The sequence below is a fragment of the Chroicocephalus ridibundus genome, chromosome 2, assembly GCF_963924245.1.
Source record: "Chroicocephalus ridibundus chromosome 2, bChrRid1.1, whole genome shotgun sequence".
Taxonomy (NCBI): Eukaryota; Metazoa; Chordata; class Aves; order Charadriiformes; family Laridae; genus Chroicocephalus; species Chroicocephalus ridibundus.
Window position 1 is genome coordinate 88138544 of NC_086285.1, and position 25354 is coordinate 88163897.

General features: G+C 44.2%; 1 protein-coding gene across 1 annotated transcript in view; it reads left to right on the forward strand.

The window, feature by feature from the left end:
• MYO10 (myosin X) overlaps positions 1 to 25354 on the forward strand; it is a 171883-nt gene that overhangs the window by 118289 nt on the left and 28240 nt on the right. Inside the window, exons 20-24 of the mRNA XM_063326123.1 lie at positions 19822 to 19946; positions 20107 to 20221; positions 23500 to 23606; positions 24632 to 24841; positions 25143 to 25182. Coding sequence (XP_063182193.1) covers positions 19822 to 19946; positions 20107 to 20221; positions 23500 to 23606; positions 24632 to 24841; positions 25143 to 25182 — 597 coding nt within the window. The remainder of the gene's footprint in view (positions 1 to 19821; positions 19947 to 20106; positions 20222 to 23499; positions 23607 to 24631; positions 24842 to 25142; positions 25183 to 25354) is intronic.

Below are 25354 nucleotides of genomic sequence, written 5' to 3' on the forward strand. Positions count from 1 at the left end.
TGAAATATCTGAGGTAGACAAGAATTTCACTTTGCTTTTTTGGGGTTTTTTTGGAAACCTTAGTTAGCCTCCTTCTCATTCCTTGTCTGTCTCATTTCTTTGTTGCCGTGATGGTCTTGCCACTGTCAAGATAAAAGCCACATTCTCTGAAGCTTGTGAGCTCTGAAAGGGCAATTCTGTTTCTCTGCAGGTTTCTTATATTAATTTTTTTAATCTTAAGATTTAATTAGGTAAGGGACAAGTGAGACAAAATTAATCCTGTATTGTAAACCTACTGCAGGGTAGGAGTTACAGGGAGCAACAGAAAAAGTGAAACTAGTAATAACTTTGCAGTTCAAAGGGAGACTGGTAGAAAAAGGTCTGTAATAAATTCTGTGAGGCTTACTGCTGCTTAGGAGTCCTATCATGCTCCATATTCATTCTGGGAAAATTACTATCAAGGCAATAAGGTTGCTAATGTCGCTTCTGGGGACCGAGCCATTTAAAGTGAATCAAGGTATGGCTATTGGCACCTGCAATGTACTTTGAGGCATATGTCATTAATAGCCATGAGACGCCCTGGAATAGCAAGCAGTATGTCCCCTAATAGGAAATAAGATGCAAACCCATTTCGCTTGGCGTCTGAATTAAACTTGTGCTCTTAAAATAGCTCTGAATCATTACAAAGGTAAGTATAGCATGATACCAGCCTAAACACCAGTTGGAAGTACAGCTGAGGAATGCGGTACAAAGGAAGGATGAGAGAACAGCTTGGCCCCATCTGCGAGGGTGATTGTGCGCAGGGTGTGGAGCAGGTACGAGTTCCGTGAACGCAGCATCTGAACTGCTTGTCAAGCTGGAATTGCAGTATGGTCATATTGAGACCTGACTGTATGAATTACCAAGTTGGCCTCGTAGACAGATTTATTTTTTTTTTTGCAGAAATGCGTATAAGGACAGCTCAAGCCTAATGCCGCTGCGTTGAGAACAGCGCTGACATAAAACCTTGAAAGATGCAGGGAGGGAGACTGAGCTTCAGGGATATTCTGTTATACCTTCAGCACGGGATAGCTAAGCATCTGGATAAAACTTTACTTTTGAAATTCTCTATTAAAAAAAAACAACAACCAAACACCTTAATAAAGTGGTCCAGCTTCAAACTTCTATGCACATCCATCCTACTGCAGTCATATCCCAAGCGTGTGCTTTATACACCAACCTCAGTCACTCAGCAGACTCTGGGTCTCCTTACTGGGGAGTAGATGACTTTGTGGGTTTTTAAAGACGCTGAGCCCAGCAGTTAAAAGCTAAAAAGTGTTAGGCCCTAAGTGGAGGCGTCTTTATGGTTTACTCACTTAGTTGCAGAGCCCTGGGGTAGCCCTTCTGCAGCGAACCTGTGATGTTCTTTGGTACTGGGAGCTAGCAGATCACAGGGTAAATTTGACTTGCTGTCCATAAGGAAAAGGGAATGGAAAGCCTGTTCATCACGTTAATAGCTACTCTGTCATACTTGGAAAGTAAAGGGAATGGATTATATGTCCCAGGTACAGCTGCTGGCTGTGTGCGGTGCTATCTGTAGAAAGCTAAGGTCTAGTAGTATTCATTTACAGCTGTATAAGCAGCTCATGTATTAGAGATCCTTACTGCCGGTTTTAAAAACCACTCTTTTATCTCAGTCGTTCTCAATAAATACTTGTTTTAAGAAGGCTTTCCGGCTGCCAATTACTGCTGTCATTGCTTCTGGAGGAAGCAGAGCCACAGGCTCTGAGCAGGGATGGGGCTTGCTGGGGCAGCCTGGGTCAGGCTCAAGGGAGCTGCTGTTCGGGCTCGTCCCTTGGGAGGAGAGCAACTGTTTCCCAAAAACACAGCACGTTGGCCCAATCTCGCAGGTCAACAAGTGCGTGGGGCCAAATACAAACTCTTTATCCTTAGCTCTTTAACTAGTTCATAAGGCTTTATTGTTCGTAATCAGGAAGGCGCAGTTGTAAGGTGTGGCACCATGCCCGGCCAACGCCGCTTAATTCAGCTGCCGGGATCTTGTCGCCTTGGGTTTTACAGAATTACATAGCTTCAAATCAAGACTTGTGGAGTATGTCCCAGCTGCATCATTCTCTGGCACATCACTTGAGTAATTAGGTCAGGCACTAGAAGACTCCTTAGGTGAAAGTGATAAGGAGAGTGGGTGTGAGGAAAGCAATCGCTCGCGAAGTGCCGGCAGTGATGTTACGTGCGGATCTGAATCCCTGGCTGAGAGAACAAGACGGTTCCTGCGAGGAGTTTCGTGCTGCGCTGGCAGTGCCTGTCTCCTGTGTCGCCTCCCTGGGATCGCTCCCATCACTCCCGCGGCGCAGCACATCAGTTATGCTGCCCGGGAGCCACGGGGCTGTCCCTTTGTCCCCATCTCAGAGCGTCGCCGCTTGCTGGGCTGAAGTAGGTCATTCCGCTCTCCAGGCAATCGCCCAGACAGGCATGTCCTTCTTCTTCATCAAGGTTTGTTGTTTACTAAGCAGGGCTGACTAGGCATCCCTTTGCTAAGTGTATTAGGGTTTGTCTTTCAGTCACCAGGGTATAAGGAGTTTAAAATAGAGGTGTTTAAGGCCGGGGATGGAGAGCTGCGATGGGGTGCTGCCGGGGAGGGAAGCCGGCACTGCGCTCTAAAAGATTGCATCAAACTCCAGGCAGTGCCGGCGAACGGATTTTTGCATGTTTTGCAGCACGTACGTGCGCGGTTGCCAAGTTTCCCGGAAAGACCATTTGGTAGGACTCTGTCCACAAGTGGTAAGAGTCATTTTTAGGATCTCAGATAGTAAGCGTGGCAGTGTGCTCTTGTGAGCAGGGTTGGGGGGGGACACGTGGGGAGCAAACGCTGCTTCAGGAGGGACTGGGGAGGAGGTGGCCTGAAGAGCAAAGTACCACAACAATTCTGGGGAAGAAGAAAATACCTAGGGGTGGGGTATTTTTAAAATGCAACACTTGCTGTGTAATATTTAGAAGCGAGAAGAATTTTGGCTGCTGCAGAAATTGATCTGTCAGCAGCAGAGAGTCTTACTGCCTCCAGCTGACTTCAAGCACCGCAATGATTTTGCATTTTGTGCCACCTGATGGATTTCTTGTGTTTTATGAATTCCTTCATGTGTGATTGTGTGACGTGGATGGGCATTTGTGGAACTGCAACTACTGATCCCAAGTCTGAAGTATTTGCTTTTTATAAATACCGGGCGAAGAACTTGGCTTTTCTTCCTTCTTGTGCGCTCTACCAAGTATTTGAATTGCAAGCATTGTCATGCAAATGTATGCACAGAAAAAGTGTGTACTTCGTCAAGCTTTGGAAGTTTTCTTTTTTAACTACAACAAAAAAAATCCCCCCACATCTCTGGATGGCAATTTACATTCAAATCCTGTTTGCTGTGTTCTCATGGTAACTACTGCAGGGGAATATGCACAGTCCATGATAAATAGACATCCTTAGAGCTCCAAAAGCATCGCTGGGGTACAGAGTACTGTTCTCTAGCAAAAACTTTAGCGTTCGTAACTCCCTTGCTAAAGTGTGTCTTAGGGCATTTTGTGTATTTTTATCTCTTAAAGGTTTAGGAATTCGTTGGCTGTGAAATATATTTACATTCTTGATGCCTGTGAGGTGAGATTAGCCCTCGTGTCCTGTTAGTCAGGAATATCTACAGCGATTGCTGTAGAGCCAGCCCTTGCTAGGCTTGACTTCCTTTGAGTAGCAGCAGGAATGAATTAAGCAAGTACAGCCAAAGATATCACATGAAAGACTTGAAATACCAGTGAGCTGAAGAAAGCCTTGTTCTCTGTGTGTGTGTGTGTGTGTGTGTGTGTGCGTGCATAGCTGCAACTGCTAAAAGATTCAGTTTTTCACAATGGGCGAACGCTGAAGGGTGAAAAAGCCTTAAAAGGTAAGGGGTTTAATTCATGCAGGTTTTTTTAATACTTTTAATCTTGCGTACTTGGAGTAGTGGACTCGTAGAAAAAGAAAAGAAAGTGCCTGGAGTTTGGCTGAGCAAGCTGTACTGGAAATGTTTCTGGGATTGTATTTTCTTTTAAAGAGGGTAAATGCATGCAGAATCAAGTTAATGAAAAAAAAAAAAAAGAAAAACAACTAAATTTACTGGTCTAATCATATTTTCGAACGCCAGGAGAGCTTTGCTGCCAAGCAGTCTGCTTTAATAAATCACACTCTGTTTGAAAGTTTAAAGGGGTGATTGTTCACAGAGCAGGGAAGAAGTCAGCAGAAGTAGAGCTGTGTGGTGCAGAGCGGGGAAGACCCGTGTTGTAGTGATGGGCTGCTTTCTGGAGAAAGATCTTTTCTGTTGTTCATCAGTCTATGGTGTAGATTCAGGAAAACCAGCTATGTAAAGTTTAGGACCGTAGTATTCCTTTAATTTATTACGGCGTAAGGCATGGCTATAGTTCTGCTTTGATTACATGATAAGAAAGCGACACTGGGGACGAGCGTGTTTGGGGGTGTGGGGAGTCCAGCAAGATATCTGCAGCACCCAAAAATCTGAATTAATTTTGTAGTTTTACTGGAGAAACTTGATGGGGCACATTTGAGACAGTAATTTTTTCACCATAGAAATACAGGAAACGGAATGTGCCTGGAAAAAAAAATAAATTGCAGTAGTGATGGAAAGGACACCATAACAGCAGTATATTTTGACTTTGTTTTCTGTGTCAACTCCCCCCCTTCTGCCCCCAATGAAATAAACCCCCCAACCCAACTCAGCAGGTCAAATAGCTCTGTTCTTCACTGCTGATTGCTTTCGCTTCTGGAATCTGCATTTTGTTCCTTGCTTTCCCACTTAAAGAGCTTGCCTCTGCAAACATTAGAATTCAGCCATGGGGTAGAAAATTAGGATAAAATTGCTTGGGAGAACCTGTTACGAAGGGAATGGGTTTGATCCTGCATCATTGAAGTCTATGGGAGTTTTATTCTTGTCTCAAGAAGAGGAACTCTAGATTTGCCTTGCAAATCTAGGTGGAGGAGATACGATCTGATGAAGTGCCTATGGGACTGGGAAAGGGGGTTCTCATAACTTGTAGTTGTTCTTCTCTCACTGATATTGAGATGTGTCCTTTTAAACCCCAAGCAGTAACAGTGGTGGTAGGTCAAAACGTGGGTATTTTTGTTATGTGGAACATCAGTGACATGTATTCAGTATTTATTTTAGCTAAAACTGCTGAGTTTCAAAAAAGATAAGATTTGTTTTGTTTCTCATTTGTTGACTTATTAATAAAACCGTATCTACAACGTATAACATAAATGAAAGCATAAAACCAACTAATTTTTCCAGTACAGCTACATTACTGGTAGGAATTAGCTGAAAGTTATAGTACTGTCCCAGCGTTCCCTGATCTTTGTCAGAGCTAATCCCAGAACCCAAAATCTGTGTCAAGAGCAGAAGGTAGTTGTTTAAGTGTAGACTTGGGTCAGTTGCTAAACCTTTTTCTCTTTAACTGTATCTCTCTGTTTATGTGTGTGTGTATATAGATAAATATATATATATGTGGCTATTCTTAATTTAGTCACAGGATGTGACAAAGAAGCAAAGACTTCATGGGGAAAACCTCACTGTGATGAATTTGTAAGGACTAAGTACACTTCAGAACATCTGCTATCACCTCGTAAGATGAAACTTTAAACACGAAATGCTCGCTGAAAGCACATCAAAGCGTCTTATCTTTGTTGTCTAACTTACGCGTAGAATCTGCTGTTTCTGGTGGGGTTTAGGCAGTTCATAGGCCTAAGCAGCAAGGCAGGTCTAGTCCTAGGGCTGCCGCTGGAATTACGGAGGTGAGGTTGTGGTTTCAGCTGTGTGAAGTGGAATGCCATAGCTGTGAAGTCTGTGTTTCAGGACATCAGCTGAGTCGTAGCTGTGTGAGGGCAGTCCGCCTAAACTACAGGAAGTTTTTGGCTGACGCACGATGAGGTTTGAGGTTGCTGTTGTCCATTTGTCTCCTCCACCTTCCTGCCGTGCGTCCCCTGCTCAGGCCACCTGGAGCTGGGCAGCTGGTGCCGCTGGCAGGAGGTTTGCTGGGGAGGTGGTAGCACCACAACTCCTCAGGCTCTGTGGGCAGTAGTTTTGTTGTTCAGTGCCAGGCACGGGGTAAGGGTTCAGGTCTGTTCAGGTCTGCGAAGTTGCTGGTGAGGCAGGGAGCCCACTGCACCATGTAAATCATTCGGGACACTGGGAAGTTTTTCGTTTCGGCTGCCACCTTGGATTGTCACACACACCTGTGAGCATTGCGCAATGTTTAGCGTAGAAAAGGCAAGTTTGTCACCAAACTCAGAGCGCTATGTTATATCTCCACCATATATATGGTGAGATCTATCGTGGCGTTTTTGAAACCTAATCTCTGTAGATCTGGAAATCTTAAACTTCAAGTATGTGGTAAGTAGGGGCTTTCGGGAGTCTCAAAACTTTTAATAGTCAAGCAGAGATAAAGTAGGTGGGTTGAGAGAAGACATCCACTTCCAGAAAGCCAGATAAATGCCAAATCCTCTGTGATACTGGCTTTCTAGAATGAATGGCTGCCCCAGATTCAGCATGAAAAGGACGAGTATGTCCATCTGCAGCTTGCCAGCCACACCATTTGTGCATATTTAACCAAAAAGAAACAGTGTCCAGCCTCATTAATTAAGTAGTCTTTCAAAGGAAGAAATGATGATTTTTGTTAAAAGTGGTTTAGCACTTAAATTAGCTTCACAGAATTTTTTAATATAAGCAAACAATTCACATAGCAAACGATGTCGCATTTAGGAAGGCTGATTCTGTCTTCAGTCTCTTTCTGACTCAAACAATAAGGGTTATGTTTTGTTGTGTACTTAGGCCAGCCTAGGAATTTCTCAGGGGAGAAATGGCTGTTCAGCCATCCAAGGTTGCCATTTCCCTGTGACCACTGGCGTGCACAACCTAGCACCTCTCCAATCAGCCAGATGCTTGAAGGGCACGTACATCTCATTGGCCTCAATGAGCTCTAAGCACGCATCTAAATGCTTTGCTTAAGTTATTACTGTTTTTAGGCTGCTGTGGGGGTGCTGGGCAGCACATAACAGAGTGCCTGGAGCTGTGATCCCTCTTGTCACACAGTTTTGAAGGGGAGTGAGGTGTATGTGCAGCTCCCTTACAGGTCTGTAACCATCCCGAAGTTGCAGCTGGTCCTTGCAGGGGAGGAGGGAAGACTTATTACATCCATTGCCCCAGTGCCGTGGAGCCCACGCTGCTGGCCAGTCCCAGGAGAAACATAGTGGTGGTGTGTCAGCAGTGAAAATGTGTCTAACCCATCCTGGAGTCTCAACAGTCTGATTTCACCATGATCGGAAAATCTAGAAGAGGGACAGAGAAAATCCACTTATAGGACAGGAAGAGCCATATTAAACACTTAAATATCACGCGGCGGATTGTAAAACCGTAAGTAAAAGCAAAACTTTTCTCCACAGGGTCATCTTGAAAATAGATCTAGTCAACTAAGTGTGTGCTTCATGTAACTAAGAAAAGATGGAACTTGCCTTAGAGAAACAAAGGGCCATTGACCAGCATCCCTGCCTGTCAATCCTGCAGGCTTTGTGGAGATGAACAGTGGCATCACAATTAAATCACTCAGAGGGTGACTGAATGTTAAATTAGTTAGGTTCTGATGTAATTTTGCCATCTATTATAATTCATTTTCTCTCTCTCTCTGTAGATAGACCAGTTAATAGTTTGATAACCATTTTGGTGTTAAGGGAGGTTTCTTGCCGTCAATTTTAGGTAACTGCGCCATGCTAATAAAGCAAAGTTAATTTACTCCTAGTTAATTTACTCCTACTCCTAGAATTGGAACAAACAAGTAGTTTGTGCAGTTTTTTGGTAAGGGAAAAATATGTGGTGGCTTTCATTGCAAGCATTAATGATTGCCAATATCTAATCTGTAGCAATGAGATGACAATGTTGGGTTTTTTTGCTCTAGTAAATGCAATTTACTAGCAATGCTTGCAGGAAGCACTGGAGCTACCTGCTGTTCTAGCCAAGATGATGTTGACTCGCTTGTGCCTTCAGCATGGCCTCTGTGGCAGCACAGGTAGCTGTCACCTGCAGAGCTCCTCCATCACCTGTTTATGTAATATATGAAGAAATCAGTAAAGGGGATTTTTGTTTGGTTTAGGATAGAAATTTCAGAATTATCAGAAAAATCTAATTTGGTTTTGATGTGGTTCTCGGAAACATCAAAGAACTCGAGTAGGAGACTTTCCAGCTCTTAATGAGGGGATGGGATGGGAATGGACTGTTATGTTGTAACAAAGCAGTCCAAGGAGAACCTATTTGTTGCTTTTTCCTGTGAAATGAATGTACACAGGAACAAACAGCTACGTTCATTTTCTGTCCCTTCCCTGCAAACACACACATACACACCTTTCACTAGTCTTGATATCTTCTTGTCTAGTCTTGTCTAGATCTGCAAGGCAAGTCCTGAATTTATAATGTAAAAATGTGGAGGGATACAAGAGCAGCAGCTCAAAGGACCAATTTCTAAGAAAAATTGCCAAAGTTAGACTGATGCTGAGATGTGCTGAGATACAAGATGTGGGGGTAACTAACGTACTGATTACATGGGATTGAGCTGGGTCATTTATCTGGGCCACCACACAACTCTTGCTGTCAGCCAGGTAGACGTCTGTGCTGATCGCAGGGATCCCCATCACCACCTGTAAACTTGAATTTCCCCTCTCTAGACTTAAAAAGTATCTTAACTGCAGTGTTACAGGTTTCCTTGTACTTTTAAAGCAGATCTCCAGACCACCCACTTCACGTCTGCTGCAGCGTAGCTCTCAGGCGGCGCCCCCCCCTGCCTCCGGTGTCCCGGGCTCCCCCAGGTTGAAGCGAGCCCTTGGTGATGATGAAAACCAGCAAGCCCAATGAGGCAATTTTGGTGCAGAGGGGCATGGATGCTGGTCACTCCTGGTGATGGTCAATGCAGGGTCCCGAGGGAGCTGGGCGGGCAGGGATGCTCAGGGAAGGCCGGGTCACGGCACCCATGCAGGCAGCATCTCGGAGGCAGCATCCCTGCCCAGAGGCAGCATCCCTGCCATAAATGGAGCCCTGTGCCTGTGCCGGGGTGGGAATAATCTGCCCTTTCAGTGCTGCCCGACCTCCGGTGTCCTAGCAACCCAAAGCTGTTGGGCTGAATATTTTGTGGCGTTCCTCATTTACACATATCAGATACTGGCTGTGATTTAAGCCTGGCTGATTTCCCATTACAGCCTTCAAACCAAAGGCTTGATACAGGAAGGAGAGGAGAAAGGGCTCCTTAGGAGATAATTTTATAAAAGCATATTTATTTTTTTCAGTGTAAGAATTGCACTGGAACGTTTCCTTGCTTGAGAAAGCACCGAGCAGCAAGTCTGTGCGTTACATCAGCCTTGTGCTTTGTAGGCACCTTTTATGGGCCACTGAGGGGATGAAGCGCGTGCAGGGGCAAAATGCGTTGGAGAAGGAGAAACTGCTTGTGGCCTCGATATTGAAAAAAGGGTGCCATCAAGGGCTAACTTTTTAATGTTGCTTGAATCTGATTTTGACTTTTAGCTAGGAAGTTGCTGGCCCTCATGGCCGTACAACAAATTCATACGTTCCACGCTGAAATCAACTAAAGACAATTCAGACTTTTTTATTATTTTAAACCTTATATTTTGCAGAGGTGTGATTCATGAGAGTTGGGGCTTTTCCCATTTTTTGACAATTGGAGCTGATAACGTGAAGGCGTTTTTTATTATTTCATGGTGAATGTGTGAAGGCTTTGTAATGACTTAATCTAAGCCAGTCCGTAGCGCTGCAGCCTGTCTCTTTGCAGACAGTCAGTCACAGTAAAATCTCAGCCAAACTTCCCTTGCTGGACCGCCAAATACTTGCATAGGTAATGAGCTTTCCTCCTGCCAAGGCGAAGCCCTGCGTGTGGGAAGCGCCGTTCTGGGTCGCACCGTGTGCCGTCTTGTTCCTCTCCCCGGTGCAGAGTTGGTCTTTGGGTGTCCCGGTACCAAAGGTTACAGAAGTCAGCACTAAGTTTCTTCAAATAAATGAAAGTAGTATTTTTTTCCACAACTGGAGTGCTGAAAGGGGGCTAGTTAGATTTTTCTAGTCTAACCCGCTGGGTGGCAAACTTGTAAGGAAACCATTAACGCTTGCTGGAAGGAGGAGGACATCCCCTGTTTTCTTTGAAGTGTCTGGTGGCTTCGGACGGTCCCACCACCATGGGTAAGCTCTTCCAATTAATATACTCAGTGAGAAAAAGGTGTGCCTTCTGGGATTTTCATGCTTTTTGTGTCTTTATCTGCTGTATATTAGAAATTGTTGTTGAATGTAAGCTCTTGGTATAGCTACTCGCAGATTACTATCAAGACCTCTCGCTTTCTCATTGATGAGCTCCTCAAGGCTTATTGAAGCCCCTTACTGCTTTTGTTTACTCAGATCTTTATACTCATGGCTCTTACCTAAATGGTTTCCAGTGTAGCAGTGTCCTTTATTCTGCTCCAAAATTAGACACAGCATTTCAGTAGCGGTCACATAGCTGAGGAGGACAGGTTAGCCCGCAAAGCACTAAACTGAATTCTGAAATATCAGAGAATTTTTAGTATTCTCTTTAAAGCAATGCCCCAAAATAGAAGAGTCTCAAGACGTAAATGGCATTCAGGCACATGGTCCTAAAGGAATAAGGTGTGACCAGACCTAGAGAAGCAGCAGGTGGGTGCCCAGGACTGAAGCCGAGAAAAGAGTGAGATTTGGATTTAGAGTCCTCTTCTGCTCTGCTTGTGCTCTTTGAGTTGGTGTCTCTTGTCCCTCTGTGGGGTGTGATGTTAGCTTCCTCCAGCCAGCCATCGCTAGCTGCTCTGGCTGGATGTGAGGTTCTTCTGCCTTCTCCTTTCTACTTATCTGCAGTGGAGAAGAGCAGGCGATATCCCTGTGTATCCTCTCCCCCCCTGTATAGAGCTGCAGTCTGAAAAAAGGTTGCTCACTTCCGTGTCACCAAGGAAAGCAAGGAGAGTTGCGATAATGCGGATCAAAGTTATCTGCAATACTATTTCAGGATGCAGATACTGTGTCAGCATTTCAGTGAGAACCAGCTACATGGAGGGCTTCACGTATTCAAGTGTGAGATTACTTGTAGTAACGCTACACTAGATATTAGAAGTACACAGAATTAGGTTCTTACATGGATTGTTACAAAAAAAGGTTTTACAGCTATGTCAGACTTTGGCCATGCAAGATGAAATTAACCTTAAACAGCATCTCTCAAGTATTTTCATCTAATTAGGATCCCCTGATGAAACTTGGTATCTTTCAGGAATAAATGCTTGATACTAAACACCATTATCTGAAGAAATGATGTTAGAGGAACCATCCTAAAACACTATTTACTGCTTTTAAGTATAAAAATGGACTTATATGCCCAGCCTGCCAATAAACTATCAAATAACAAAAAAAACTTGTAAGGTGTGTGTGAAAAGCCTGGTGTGGAGAAGTGAAAGTGCAGTGGGAAAATTAAATTAAAAAAAAAAAACAAAGAAAAATAAGGGTGGGGTCTCAGTCCATGTAAGTTATTTGATGTCATCGCTGAAGTGAAGTGTCTGGGTTTCACCATCTACAGCTGGTCTTTGTGCAGCCTTGGCGGACACGGGGCGGTGTGCGCCGTTGTTTTCTTGACCATTGTAATGAACAGCGGTGGCGTTGGTGTTGGCCATCTTGACACGGGGTGGGTAAGGAAGGACAGCTGTCCTTGCAATTAGTACCTCACAGCATGTTTCTTCATGGTTTGTCTGTGGCTATCCGGCAGCCTGATTGATTTTCTTCAGGAGGAGCCTGCTGACCAGTCACAGTGTGGGGAGAATGAGGCCAGGCTGGGGTTTAGTCTGCAGGGACTGGGGGCTTTAGTGAGGATGACCTCAGATGAAATGGCAACAGATTACTCACAGGTGGAGAAGGAGGGTCCATGAAAAGTTCCAGCTGGGGCCCACGCAGCGGGTTGCACCTTCTGTCAGCGTGCTGAGACCCTGCCAGAGCGGCTTCAAAACTTAAATCCCTCTTTTCCCAAATGCTTTTAATCATCTGTCCCACATGGCTGGTCCTGCAGTTGCTGGGACAAACAGCCCGAGACTTGCTGTGCATTTCAATGGACGCCCTGAATAATGTATTCAAGCAACAAGGCCTCGCTCCCTTCGGCTGACGATTTAGGCAATCATATAGACAGCTCTAAACACGCACTTAGCAAACTTAAATATCTGCAGTGTTCAAACCTGTGCCTTTCACAATCCATTCCTATTCGGTGAAGTTTTAAACAGTGCGTAAGAAATTACACTGTTCTTTTGAGGAGGTAGCGTTCCTCTGGGCTTATATGAGAGAGGCAGACAAACTCTGTCTTCCTTTAGAAGAAATTCTGTATTCCTTTAGAAAGGAAGGCTCGCAAAGAGGCCGTTGTGTGTTTACTCAGGGGTAGCCTTTAGTCCATGCAAACCAAACAAAAAGAAGTTTACGCTGAAACGCAAGAGTTCAGTGACAATGACTAACGAAAAGTAGATTAAATAGCCCCAGGATTGTGAGTTTATTGATCCTTATTGACAAAAGCATAAAATCGCAGCAAGCCGGTCAGAACCATTTGAGCATCTTTTCTCCGACAATGAAGCTAGTTCCAGCTCTTATCTTTGCTATGTATAGACAAGCAGGACCTGAAGGGTGACTGCAGCATCTTTGTAGACGGGTCTAAGTCAGCAGTGTCTTGACCTAGTTGAAATCTTTAAACACGAGTGCAAATGGTCAGTGTGGTAATGTACTGCTCCATAGCTCTTAAACGGGCTGCTGTCTTAAAAATATCCTTGAGATGCCCTTGATTGTAAAGTAAGCTGGGTGACAAGCAGAATGCAAATACAAGAGCATTTTCACATTTGTCTATCGAGTCTTCTCTTTTGACTGATTTGGTATAGCAGAATAACTCTAAAACTACAGTGTTCCTTCTATACAGTATTATTTATTTTTAGCAGGGGCAACTCTAATCTGTGGCATGAGAGTGGCTAATTGTGAAGTCTGTCTGTTATCTGAAATACTTCGGGCTGGAAGGTGAGTCACGCAGGTCAGATGCAGCAGCTGGAGTTGAAGAGAAGATCAGCTAATCATGTAAACACTTGCTATTGGTAAATGCAGGACCTTCACGTTCAGACCTGTAGAGATTGTATAAAAGAGCCAGCACATCATTACTGAGTTTGCAGTGAAATCCGGCCTGGAGTTTGCAGCAGAATTTTTTGAGGCACAAGTGTTGTTGCAATATACCCGTGCTCTTTTGCTAGCAAGTTACCACCAGCAGTGTTTGTAATTTTTAAAGCCTTTTCATGGGTTTTTGGGGTGGGTGTGTGGCTAAAGGGCAGGAGAACTTTGAGCATGCAAAACACTTTCTGTAATGTCAGGTTTATCCAAATATTCCTTGACTTGCCCGTGCTATTCAGTAGAAATACCAAATAAACTTTTTAGCTGTGGCATGTTCTTTGTTTTTATTCTTCTATACTCTTACGGTGTTTGTCTGTGGACACAAATACTCTGGGACAGTAAGGGAATGTCTTCAAAAACGAAGCAGGCATCAACCTTGTCTATGTTTTGACCTGAACCTGTTCCAGTTAGAGCTAGCCGCCTGCTGGAGAAGACCGTAGAGGGTTTCTTTCCTTGAAATACGCATACTCTTAGGTCAGCGGGACCTGATGCTCCAGGTCCTTGGGCAGGACACACACAGGTTTTAATGCTCCTTGGGCTGGAAGCGCAGCAACTCTGAGGTCGAAACTCTGTTGAATAAGCCGATGCCATCAAAGTTTGCGCTGCAAGCGACTGAAGAAATGATGGCTGGAAGAGCAGGGGAGGAAATGGTCTGTTGGCGGCAGGAGGGTGACCGACATGGCGCTGCAGCTGAAGTCTCTGGACTTGACAGGGAGGTTGCCCGCGCCCTGCCCGTCCTGGCTTTGCAGAGCATTCTCCTGTGGCTGGTGCAGGCATTGCCCTTTCACTTCTCTCAGATTACTGGCTTGAATCCTCGGCAGGAGTAGAGGCTGCTGAGCAGCGCGTATGGATAAGAATCACTGAGCGTAATGTGGTTTACAAAAGGCAAACAATGGGCACGCAGACATTTTCATATCGGTGCAGCTAGATTAGAAGTTATTATATTAGAAGTTAATTTATTCACACTTTTCAGATTTGTTTGGGGGGAAGAGCCTGGCGCGTTGGTTTTGACTCGTGCAGCTGGTGACTGAGATCAGAAGACCATGGGGACTGTTTCAGAAAGATCTGGCTTAATAAGTCCCCATATTTCTGAAGAAATATCAGTACACATTAGGATGTGTAAACAAGTTCAAAATCCATTCTAAAGCAGGGGAGGACCGACCTCCTTTTAATTTCTGCTGCTTTTCTCCAGAGTAAAATTGCCAAGACTTCATTTCAGGAGTAAAAGAGCAGATTTAAAAAAGTAAGACATTGAGAAAAGTTGTTGGTTTTTAAATAAGAAATTACTTTTTCCACATCCTCTTTCCTGTTTTTCGTCTTTTCTTTCTCTGTACCCGTCTTCCACAAAACGCTTGGCTAAGCCAGGAAAATCAACACACCTGAGACACAGTAGCAAAGCTGACATAGGCTTACTCAAGATGTCACAGAGAATCTAAAAACAAGGGGCTGGGGTTCTCCCCCCCCCGCTCCAAGTGTCTCTGTGAAGTTCCTCCTGCCTACATGAAATCTGTGAAGCTGCCGTAATCCGTCATTATCGTGCCTGTGCTATTTATTCTGAGGGAGGCAGTGGTTCAAGGAGGAAGAAGGATTTCCGCAGGGGAAGTCAGCTATCCTCTGTGTTTTAAAGGAGCAAATGATGCGCAGAACAAAACAACGTTGTGTTCTCCTTGTGTGTTACTCGATGCTTGAGGTCTCCACTAAGGGTGATGTCCAGGGAAAAGGGACGGTGTTTTTTCGAGCCTCAGTCAGACTGTAGTCTAAGGAACTATTTTATCATGAAAATTATGTGTAGGTGTTAGATGTCTGTCCTAATGGCTGCTTCTAATTGTGATTGCAGGCAGAAGCTTTGCCCTTTAGGAGGCTCACATCAGATCAGAGCAAGCATTTAGCAGCTCAAGGAGCCGGAGTCTCGCCAGCAGAGACTCCAGGTCGCATTAAAGCCTTGGCTTTGGTGCCGTCTGGAGCAAATTCACCGGAGACTTTTGGATTCAGGAAACGATAAATTACAAGTTGTGCTACGAAAGAGTGCACCACAAAAAACACCTTTATCAAGTAGAGCAGACCTGACTTGTAGCTATTAATGTCACATTGATGTTGCTCAGTGCCCCAACAAGGCTGTGACCCACGTGAGTCTAGCCCTTGTCTGGCGATTTTTTTGTGTTAGAGTGGTTTAGAGCTGCCACTCTTTCATAAAAGTAAAATACCTATTGAAAATTAAGTTGATTTGAAGTTGATTGCATCTCTTGGACAATTTTGGAAGCTATCAGTTCTGTTGCCTTCTCTTTTATAAAGTTGATCTTACTTTGCAGGAGTCTTACCTTCCAATTTTTACTTTGGAAGACATATTGTTTTAAAATCAGTTACGGTTCTGTTGTCTATCTGACATTTTCCTGCAGAATACAATTTCTTCCCAAGTGTTCATTTGTGAAACGAGTACAGTTTTCACAGCAACACCAGTAAAAATTTAGCAGGCCCCGGAGAGTCCTGTCCTGTGTTACTTTGGTATAAATCCGAAAGTTAGCTTGCTTACCACGGGAAGTCTGAAGGAGCACCAGTAAAGCTACAAGACTTGAACATCAGCTGCACAGGTCGCTCTTTGCATGGAGATTTTTTACCATTGCAAATTTAACTCCTTAGTGCTGCGTTGAGCATCGTTCGGGTGGAGATGGTCATCATCCTCTGTCTTAGAAGTGTCTGCAGTTTAATAGTGGGGTATATACAGTACTTGCGCTCTGGTTCAATAAGTGAACGTGCAGTTGGTCTTTTAAGTACGAGGAGTCCTGCTGACTGGAAGTTATGCTTAAGTTTATCCCTGCCTGCAAGTGTTTATGCAATTGAGGCTGAAATTCTCTTCATCCACAGAGTAAAACTACCTGAGGTACAACGTATCGCCAAGTCATAAGGTGGATATGCCGGATGCCGTGGTGTTGTGCACAGCACCGCGTTTGTTACTTTTTCTTGCCTTAGATCTAGGAAACCCTGGATGCATTTTAGTGCGTAGGGTTTCGTCCCCCTCCCTGACCGGCTGCAGCTCTCCTCATGGCTGAGGACTGAAGAGCTGCTGCGATGGCTCCCTCAGAAACCCCCAGGTGATGGGGAGTAGCTTCTGGTACTCCGTATTCAGAGTGTAAAATAGGAGTCCAGCACATCTGCTGCCACCGCCCCCTGTTTACTCAAAGCAGCCAGACTTGTTGCAGATGTAATTTCAGTGATATGCCAGGGCAGGATTTAACCCTCCAATTTAATAGCCTCGTGTTTCTGTGAGCAATTAAAAATAGCTAGTAATGTAAAGTGAAAGGAGTGTGCTTATGTAATTAAAATGGCGATGGTCTTTATGTTGCCCTGCTGGGATACCGCGTTAACGTCTCTTGCAGTGTTTCATGCTTCTCTTTAAAATGCAGGCTTCTGAAGGTAGGTGACTGTGTGACAGTCCCAGCTTCTGGTGACAGAGCAGGGCTGTTTCCGACTTCTGTAGTCGCTGGAGAAAGATCATGAAAATGTTGCCTGCGCCTGAAAACAGGGATGGAAGGAGAAAGTTTTTTCTAAAAAGTAACATGAGCTTTCAAGCCAGCCTTGTGGCCGACTTTTGGCTTTTTAAATGCCTGGGGCTGGCAATAAAAGGATTAGGTGGTGCAGCAGCCATCTGGCTCTCAAAGCAGGAGGTGCTCCCTTGCAAATTGAGAGGCTGCCTTGTGGGGGACACGTCTGTAGTGTCACCAGAATTTTGCCTGGCTTTGGTGTATCCCCAACTCCCATCCGTGCATCTGCTTCCTGGCCTCACTGCCCCGAAAATACTGTTTTGTTTGCAAGTCTTGCGAAGAATGTCACCTCCTGAGCCAACGAGTCAAGGTGGGGTAAAAGGACTGAGAACATGTATAGTGTAAAAGAAAAAAAAAGATTTGTTGACCTGTGTCCATTTGTGGCACGATCAGCCTTGGGTTACATGAGGCAAAAGGTGAAGATGTTTCTCCTCGTGCTTTGTGCTTGCGTCCGTGTTCAGCCATTCCCTTCCCTGTCGGCATCATCAGCCGCCTGTGCAGAAACAGACAGGCAGGGGTGTGCAGGGACATTCAAAGGAAGGCTAGTTCCCTAACACGCCTGGCTGCCATAGGGTGGGCACCTATGGAAAACACTGTTGGCAGTACCAGTCATGACAGTATCAGTACCTTTATTGTAGGCGTTCGTACTGCGTGTTCACTAAGATACAAAGATTTTGCTTGTGGTGTATTTTACTGGTGGTGGCAAAATACAAGTGAAGCGCATTGTTGAGAAAGAAGAGTTTGTTCGCATCATTCGCAGAGGCATTTTTCCCCTCTGGAGTATTAATTTTTTTTATACACATGGATATGGAAATCAGAATCATAGAATTGCCTGGGTTGGAAAGGGACCTTTCAGGCCATCGAGTCCAACCATCAACCGAACACTGACGAACACCATCACTAAACCATGTCCCTCAGCACCACGTCTATCCATCTTTTAAATACCTCTGGGGCCGGCGATTCCACCACTTCCCTGGGCAGCCTGTTCCAATGCTTAATAACCCTTTCTGTGTAGAAATTTTAACTCATATCCAGTCTAAACCTCCCCTGGCACAATTTGAGGCTGTTTCTTCTTGTCCTTTTGCTTGTTACTTGGGAGAAGAGACCGACCCCCACCTCTCTACAGCCTCCTTTCAGGTAGATGTAGAGAGCGATAAGGTCTCCCCTCAGCCTCCTTTTCTCCAGGCTGAACAACCCCAGCTCCCTGGGGTTCCTGAATTTCTCCACAGCCCCCGTCCGCCTGCTGGGGCCGGATCAGGTCCTGCAGGCACACAGCGCTAATTACCCCAGGCAGGACAGGGCTCGGCTCACCGTGGTGACCAGCCGCTTCTTAAAGCACAAATTGTTTTCATTTTTGCTCAGTGCTATTGGCTGTGGAGGAGGGGCCGGGCTGTGGTGTTTTTCCATATGAGATTTAGCCCCTGTACCAAAGGAAGAAGTTGGGAAGTCTCTCGCTGCCAGAGGACTGGTGAGTGCTGGGGGAGGGCTTGCCCCCGCCCAGCTCTGCAACACCTCCGTGCAGAAGGACTGAGGCATCTCCAGACGAGTCTCTCACCTCTGCTCCAGAAAAGAAATTAATGAAAGGAAGAGTAGCGACATTTCGGGTTAGGCATTTTGCCTTTTAATGGAAGGAGGCAGAAGCTAATCTATCGGTATTTTTGAAGCTACCTAAGTAACAACTCAAAGGTATCATCACTAGCACACAGTGTTTTGTTTTATGGATAAAGGTGCTGGTGGAAAAGTTTAGACTGGGTATTTTAAATGAACTTTTGGGTCTGTGCTTTCCTGAAAGTACTTCGTATAAGTTAAAATTTCGGGGAGTCATTTATTTGCTAAGTTGAACAAGAGGCATGATTAAAGCCAGTTAATAAACACGCAGAGAGTCCTCTGATTTACAGTTGCTCAGGGCTTGATCTTGCTGGCATTTCTATCAGCTGAAGGACTTCAGATCTTATATAAACCATTGACTGTATCTATGAGATCCCACCTTCTGAACTACCTCTTGCGGGATGCTAAGCACTGTACTCCACCCCTGCAAATGGCTTTGCAGGAGGGTGACCTGATGGGTTAAAGTGGATGTTTGGGCTGATTAAATGGGGTATTTACATATGGCGTTATTTTGGTGTTGGGGTTGCCAGCGTTTTGCAAGACAGCAATTAGCAGTATCTTGAGTAGCTTTGTGTGGCTGTGGCTGGTTTACCTCAAAGCGTGGTGAAAGCGCAGGTGACTCGGGGGATTCTGAGGTGGGACGAGGGGATTCCTTTGGCTCCCAAGGGCAGGAATATACTAATCAGTATTCGCAGGTTTTCATGACTGAGTGGCTGTAGAGTTATTCGTTTTCTAAATGAAAAATGATGCTGGAAGAACTGCATCCAAACTAAGGGAAACTTATTTCAGATAAGCAGATTTTTTTTTTTCTGTTTACAGATGAAAATTCTTCTGTTCAGAATAGCAGCAAATAGAAACTCTTTGAAATACAGCTTATTTAAGATTTGAGGTACCGCTGGCAAACTTCCATCCCTGACCATAGTAGATGAATTGTCACTACACTAAAAATTAAATCTTTTCTGCCCTTTTTGTTTTGTTGTGGGTTTGTTTTGTGTTTGTTTTTTTTTTTCCTAAAACTGTATCACACCACTGTATTTGTGTATCTTAAACATTTGGGATCATCTACAGGGACTGTAAATTCAGTTGCTAAAGAGGGAAAATAGTCAAGCTTATAGCTGCTGACCTGTTAGCTGCCTGGGCTTCTTCCTGTCGTTTCTTCCTGCACAGCAATGGCCTGCGAGTATACCTGAAACGGAAAGAGAGGCCTGATTGCATTAAATGGCTTTAAATGTTGTGTCTATGGAAAGGATATTGTGTAATTACCCCTTTACTTCCATCCTGTAGATATATTTTTATATGCTCAGAACTGCTCTTGTCCTTTAAGACATTGTGTAGCCAGTTTGTAGCCTTTGTGCGTTTCAGATTCCTGTAATTTGCCCTTTGTTTATTTCCCCTGACATCTCTAACCATTGCTATTAAAACCCTTGTTTTGAACCTGCTCGTTTCAGATGCCAGACCAGTTTGATCAGACAGTGGTGCTTAACCAGCTGCGCTATTCGGGGATGTTGGAGACAGTCAGGATTCGGAGGGCTGGTTTCCCAGTCCGGAGGCCCTTTCAAGACTTTTATAAAAGGTAAACGCACTGACTTGTGCACTTCAGATGCAATTCACGGGTACCAAATCAACGTTTCCATGTTGAGGAATAAAGTGAAAATCTAATAACAAAAAAAAAATCATATGGCAAAAATAGAACTTGTCTGTTAAATGAGGTAATAAATACTTTTGGTTGCCAGGTATAAAGTCCTCATGAGAAACTTAACTCTGCCTGAAGATTTACATGAGAAATGTGCCGTCCTACTTCGTCTGTATGACAACACAAGCACTGAATGGCAGCTTGGAAAAAATAAGGTAAAATTATCTGACTCTGCGTATTGTGGGGCTGGTGCTTATGCAAAGCTGAGGGGACAGGATTTAGGCCGCCCAGCTGCAGAGATGTAGTTGTAATGGTAATTACTTGTGGCCTTAAAAGAAGCTGCGCATGCCTGTTGGTGTCTTGAAGCCCTTATAGCAACAATTAATGGTTGTGCTGAGGAATTTGCTAAGGCACTTAGACACTGACTGGTGATTTCACTCGTGGAGAAAGAGCCCACTTGAATTTTCTGCCACTGCTCACAAACAATAGCGCTGGTGAGGATCAGGGCTTAAAATGTGGTAGCTGGATTTTATCATTTTCAGAAGCATCGAGCGTGTGAGCTAACACTTTTGTTCTGCAGGGAGCCTCACTCATACTCGTAAACCCACCTGGGTGATACCTGCTCAGTGGCTGATTTAGCCAGTGTTCGTGTGTCAGAGTTGAGCTCTAAGTGCGTTTGCCATCTGAGTCTGAAGAGTCTTTTTCAGAAGTACCTTGATATATGTCCTACCTATATTAGACCTCGATGTACGTCCTACTGGACGACCTGAACTTTGTCCACAACTTTTTTTTCTTCCAAAAAAAAAATTCTAATTATTTTAATTAAAAGAATGGATTCTAACTTGAGAAATAAAACAGTCCGGGTGTTTTTGCATGCTCGTTTTGCAAGTCTGATTTTGGACAACAGGTGCGTGCAGAGCTTCCCTCCTTGTGAATTTGTGCTCTTGAACTGAACAAATACTGTGAAAGCACTGCATACTCAGGAGAAGATTCCCCAACGCAGGATTTGAGGTTTCCTAAATATTAAAAACACCTGGTGCAAAGGACTGGAGAGATACCAGGCCATCACTGCCAAGGATCATCCCCCAGGCCTCTGCAGATAACCTTCTCTTCTTTTTTTCTCTGGGTAACTCCTGTGGGTGCTCCCAGGGCGTCTGTAGCGGAGAGAGAATGAAAACCAGATCCATACGTAAAGTTTGCTGAATTGTGTGTTGTGCTTGCAGTTTTCCTGTCAATTGGTAGAATTGTGAAACTTTCTCATTATCATAAGGTAGCAAAAATATTTTGTAAAATCTGATTGATTTCTGTGTGAAACACCCTTCCTCCTCATCCTCTTCTCCCCACAGCTGCATAGTTTTGAAGGGTTTCCTCCACTCCTCTGCACAGTTAAGGAGTCTCAGAGATGCTATTGGGAAAGTTGATCTCGTCATTTTACAGCTATTGTAAGAGACAGACAGAATCTGAAATATTCTGATGGCAATTGGAGTCATCTTTCATCCCACTTTTGTAGACAATGGCTTACAGATAATACAGTGATGATGTTAGGCCGCTGGGCTGTGCTTCCCATTATACTTTCAGATGTATATTAACAGTATTTACACACGGACCTCAGACAGTGCTTTGGCATCTTAGGGACATATATTTATCAGAACCCGAAATTGTTTTAACCAGCTGCTCATCAGGACCTCAGCAGGAGCCAGAGCTCTCTTGTAACTTCCCTGGGCTCATCCTCCCCCAGGAGCTGCTACACATTTGGAAGAGTTTTCATAAACAGCTTATTGTAGAAGAGAACAAGAGGGCTTGGTTTCAGACTGAACATGGGATGGGGCACTGTCCTGCCTGTGTTATTGAAAAAGGGTAGTAACAACACTGCGATGATTTAGCTTCGGTGTAATTTTTTTTTTCTTGTCCTTTACATCTCAAGCTGCAATGCACCTGCTCGGGAAAAGGCATTACACCGGGCATTCATTAACATGTGCTGAACATCCATTTTTGTTCAGGAAGTAGCTGAATGCCTTTCTGAAGCGGAATTTTGTTGTATTTTTAAAGCCAGTGTGTGTAGAGCAGACAGATTGCCCACTGAGTGAAAGAAATGGCTTTTGCCATGCCTAAAAACTTCACATAGAAAGAGGTGCTCCATGCAACTCAGATACTGGAACACTGTGACTTTCTGTGGAGCTTTTTTATGTTCCTTATTGTTGGGTAATTTGTGGTAAAATGTAGCCCCGTTCTAGCTACATTCAAAACTCACAACTCTGCACCTCCTCAGGAGCCATGCTGCTTTGGCTTTGATGATGGGAGTTTTTTTCCCCTAAACACAGAGGGAAACACTACCTTTTTCCTACTTGAACATCCCCAAAAGTGCATATTTTTCTTTCTTTTTCTTTCTTTTTTTTTTTTTTTTTTGGATTCACAGCAAGGAAAAAAACAAAAACACTTCAAGGAAGCATTCCTGCTTTTAGATGTCTTTGCATCCTTCCTCCCTTAGCAGAGCCCACGCTGTCCGTACACTTTCCTCATCGCCACGTTGCGATGTGTTGCCTGGCTCATCCCGGATAATCAAAGTATCACTGAACTGCACGTTTCCAGCCGCTCATGTCTTAGGCAGCAGCGTGCCAGGCTGCTGCCACCTTTAGCTGACAGCAGCAGATTTCCTTTCCAAAAGGAAAAGTTGAGAAGGCCTGGATAAAGGGCTGGCAGGAGATGGCTCAGAGTTTCGTGGGTGCCCAGTAAAGAGCAGACATCAAGGCGGGTGGAAGAGGGAAGCTGCACCCCCCACGCCTCTGCTTGGCTGGAGAAGCAGTTTCATTCATTTAAGGTGAAATAAGCCAGGATAGCTCAATATATGGCAATGCCGTGGGCTAAACCTGCCTCTAAGAGGTAGTCCAGTGAATGGCCCCATTCAGCGCTCAGCTGAGAGCCTGGATGGGTGGATGGCGGTGGTGGAGTGTCTCTCTCCCCCTCTAATGACCAGGAAAACGCAGTCGAGTCAACCCAACTATGAAACCACTCTAATTTCCGCTTACTTCCACAGGCTTATAGCAATGTCGTTTGAAGCAATGAGGCTTGTAAGGGGTTGTGGACCCTGGTGTTACGGTGAAACAGCTAAATTACCAGGGTGGTATTTGTGCTCCTCAAATCAGGAAGTTCATGCTAAGTCCTACAACTTCTTTGGCCCATGTTGCTCTTTGGTGGGAAAAGCTGTTTCATGATTCCAGTAATTATGTTGCTTTTGGAAAAACCCTGCTTCTAATTAAAATTTCCATTAGTGTAATCAGGCTTTTCCCACTGAAATTCAAAGTCAGAGGATCATCTGCAGGTATTTTCTTTTAAGAGGAATACGTTTTGTTTTTTTCTTTTCTGTTGAAACGGTATGTTTGTCTCTGAGTTCAAAGCTGGGGCTTGCTACTCAGACTGACATTGGCAGCATCCTGGCTGTCCTTTATATATGATGCTCTCCACGAGTTGTTAAGCCAGAAGTTTTCTTGTGTAGGTGTTTCTCCGGGAGTCCTTGGAACACAAGCTGGAGAAACAGCGAGAGGTGGAAGTCACCAAGGCAGCAATGATTATCCGAGCGCACATCTTAGGTTATGCGGCCCGGTAAGTGACTAAATGAGAATATTAATAATCAAGCTTTGGAATAAATGGCTGGGGTGCCACGGAATTAAATCCTTCTGGCACAACTGTTAACTTTTCTTAGGGACCAGGCATCCAAATCCTGTAAGTGGCTTTTGAAAAATAGCAGCTGGTATCTTTGCCAGACCCAGGAATAAAAGAAAATAGAGTTTGGATTGTTTTAGTATAATGAACAGGACAGTATAGAAGTTTGGAGGTCAGCCAGTACCCGTATAATTGTATCATGGCATTAGATCCATGGTAGGAACTCTAGCTGGATGGCACCTAGTGGGGCTGCTCCAAGTTACCAGCTGAGATTCAGATTTATCTTTGCTTCGTCATGGTAAGAACAGAGAAGGCAAATAAAACTAATTAGTTTAGTTCTTAAAGAACCACGACATTAGGTAACTGATTAATGTTTCACTTGTTTACCTGGCCTCATGCATTGTGTGTTAGGTGGAGTTGCTCATCCCATCTGTTTATTTCTCTGCTTTTTCTACAAATCAGTAGACAGTTTAAGGAAACTTGTTTGCATAATGGGGTAATTTCTCTTCATGCGTATATTAGTCCTGTCCTTATATTCTGACCACTATGTTGCTTAAAAGCTACATTCCTTTTTTAATGACAGAGCTATCCTGCTGTTCATGATCTTTCTTTTCAGAGATATGGAATAACTATGTATATTCTTTCTCTGCATGTGTGCACACACACAGGGCTGTCTTTTTAGCATCTCTTTGTCAGGGACATAAGAATATGTAAGACGGGTAATGTGCATTTCCTTAATGAAGACACAGACAGCACTGTCACAGAAATGGGAGAATCCCTTTCAAATGAAGGAGAATGTGAACAAGAATGGAGAAACCATCACAAAGCTAGAAATAATAAATTGTTTTGCTACCACGGGGTCGTTCCTGCAGGTCACCATGGCAAGACTTCTTGCGACTGCTTATTAATTCCTTGTTTCCTTAGAAATTTGCATGTTTGTTTTGTTTTTTTTTCTTATCTCCCAGAAAGCGGTATAGAAAGGTTCTCTACTATGTGGTTGTGATACAGAAGAACTACAGAGCGTTCAGTGGTAGGAAAAAGTTCCTGTGCCTGAAGAAAGCAGCCATAATCCTTCAGAAGCAGCGGCGAGGCCAGCTTGCTCGACGTGTTTACAGGGAGCGACTAGAGGAGAAGCAGAGACAAGAGGAGGAAAGAAGAAGAGAGGAGGAAGAAAGGTGCAGTATGCTGTCGTGCAGCACTCTCCTGGCAGTGCCGTATTAGATTTTGGTCCGAATCGCCTTTATTTCAGGCTGTTCTTGATCAAGTGATTTTGGAAACCTTTGGTTCTTTGGATAAAAGATGCACGTAGCTATCATGGTAGTTTCATATTCACATATTCCTTGGTGACCTTATTTTTTGGCTGTCTTTTCCATGTGGCAGATGATCTCTGCAAGTTGAGATACTGCCCTAGCAAAGGTACGTGATGTGCTTACGTTGAGCTTGACTTACTAACTTCTTTGCTTCCCTCACTTTTAGGGAAAGACAAAGGCAAGAAGCAGAGCGTCTTGCCCAGCAGGTAAATTATATTCTTACTGCTTTCAGCCATCCTGTTTACTTGAGTATCTCAACCCAGCCATTAAAAAAATAAGAGGCATCTGTGGCATTTAAACCAAACTTCTTATAGGAGTTGGCAGATAAAGCCAAAGGAAACTTGCAAACAGTTGTTTGCATGGAAATTTCTTTCACCT